This window comes from Sceloporus occidentalis, unplaced genomic scaffold (assembly GCF_023333645.1).
Source record: "Sceloporus occidentalis isolate IW3139 unplaced genomic scaffold, rSceOcc1.0.p SCAF_523, whole genome shotgun sequence".
In the NCBI taxonomy this organism is placed as follows: Eukaryota; Metazoa; Chordata; class Lepidosauria; order Squamata; family Phrynosomatidae; genus Sceloporus; species Sceloporus occidentalis.
Genome location: NW_028317503.1, coordinates 96,780 through 98,458, shown reverse-complemented (window position 1 = coordinate 98,458; position 1,679 = coordinate 96,780). Strand labels below are relative to the sequence as shown.

Sequence of the window (1,679 nt, the reverse complement as noted above, 5' to 3'; positions counted from 1 at the left end):
AATTCCAGTTTCCGGCCATTTGCTGTTGCCTCAGGCTCACACATACGCATTCATGCTCACACATACGCATTCATGCTCACACATACGCATTCATGCTCACACATACGCATTCATGCTCACACAACCAGGTCAGACCAGTCCTTTGTGAACAACTTTTACCATCTCGAGGGGCAATTGTCCCTTTGCTCCCCCCTGGACCCATATATAACCAGAAAGCTAAACATTTTAAATATTAGGGGACACCCATCATTGTAACATACTGATGCATAAAAAGACAGATACGTGTGGGAATCGCCCTGTTTGCCATTTTAGACACCCCCTTGCTTGCTGTATTTGTCTTGTGTCCTTGCATATTGTGTTCGCATTAACGCCACATCCCCAGGGGTAAGGCAACGTCTTTAAACATTTGTTTCTTCTACTCCACTTATCTTCCATCAGTCTAAAACCTCTGCTTCCCAGAATGTACCGGGAATAAAACAGCAAGACTCGGTACGAACGTTTTATCCCTAAGGTCTTCAAATAACCATATTTCTAGTAGAAAAGAGACTGATTGCTAAATAAATCACCATGAGAAGAACAGAATATAAGGAACAGGTCGAACACAGAGACAGACGAGGATCTATTATATTAAATCATTTCCTTTATTAAAAAATCTTGCTATTTAATCATCATTATAATCAGCTTTTTATTAACGTGCCCTCTTCCTTCAGCCGGTCCCCTTATGGTCTGGCCAAGTTGTTTCTCTGACAGCCAGTCTGTTTAACGTCCGCAACGGCAGAGTTTTTCCAGATGCTTAGATAAATCCTTGCAGAAATAGACGTACAGCAGAGGGTCGAGGATGGTGTTCAGACTCGTGATGGCGACGCTGATCCTGTAGTACGAGTGGATTGTCAGCACAAAGTCACAGTCGGGACCGTAAATAATCACGTGAACTGCGTGAACTAAAGATATACAGTGATAAGGTCCAAAGCAGGAGAGAAAAGTCAGTAAGCATGCGAGCAACATGGATTTTATCCAGAAGGCGTCAGTCCGCGCTACCGAAGAGTGTTCGATTCCCCGAATCGAGGCGTGGTAACAAAATAACAGGAGGAACGAGGGACACAAGAAGCCAAACACAGAAGCGGCACAAGTGACTACGGCGTGCGACCGGGTTTTCACGTAGCCCTGGTAGCAGAGGTGGGAATAGGCAAACTCCGCCGACACGATGATGGGGACCTGGCACATAATGATAACCAGCCACCCGACTAGGCTGACGCCAACATAGCATCTTGCGGTTCTCAGAGTCTGGAATTTCAGGGGATACGCGATGGCCAGACACCGTTCGACCGCTATGCAACACAAAAAGTAAACGCTGGCATACATGTTGATGAAGTACAGGGTCCCGCTGGCTTTGCACGCCGAGGTACTTAGAACCCAGCGATGGTCTCTCATGAAGTATAAGATCCATAAAGGCAAGATCGATAAGAAGAGCAGGTCGGCGATGGTGAGATTGTCAGATATTTTATGATAGAAAACATGTATTCCACATATTCTGTATTTTACATGAAAACAAAATGGAGTCAGAGCCATTTTATTTTACTTAATCATATAGTGATTATTTCTTTTTGTCCTTGTTCTCTCTATAATTGAGAACAAAGAAGTATTCATGTATATAGATGTTTCAGTAAGTATGATACAAT

General features: G+C 43.8%; 1 protein-coding gene across 1 annotated transcript; it reads right to left on the bottom strand.

Annotated features, from left to right (window-relative positions):
• Positions 1-759: 759 nt before the first annotated feature.
• LOC149271422 (G protein-coupled receptor 4-like) lies at positions 760-1,431 on the bottom strand. Its single transcript, XM_089507438.1, has one exon. It carries the CDS (start codon positions 1,429-1,431, stop codon positions 760-762), a length of 672 nt encoding a protein of 223 aa, XP_089363564.1.
• Between the last annotated feature and the right edge of the window lie 248 nt (positions 1,432-1,679).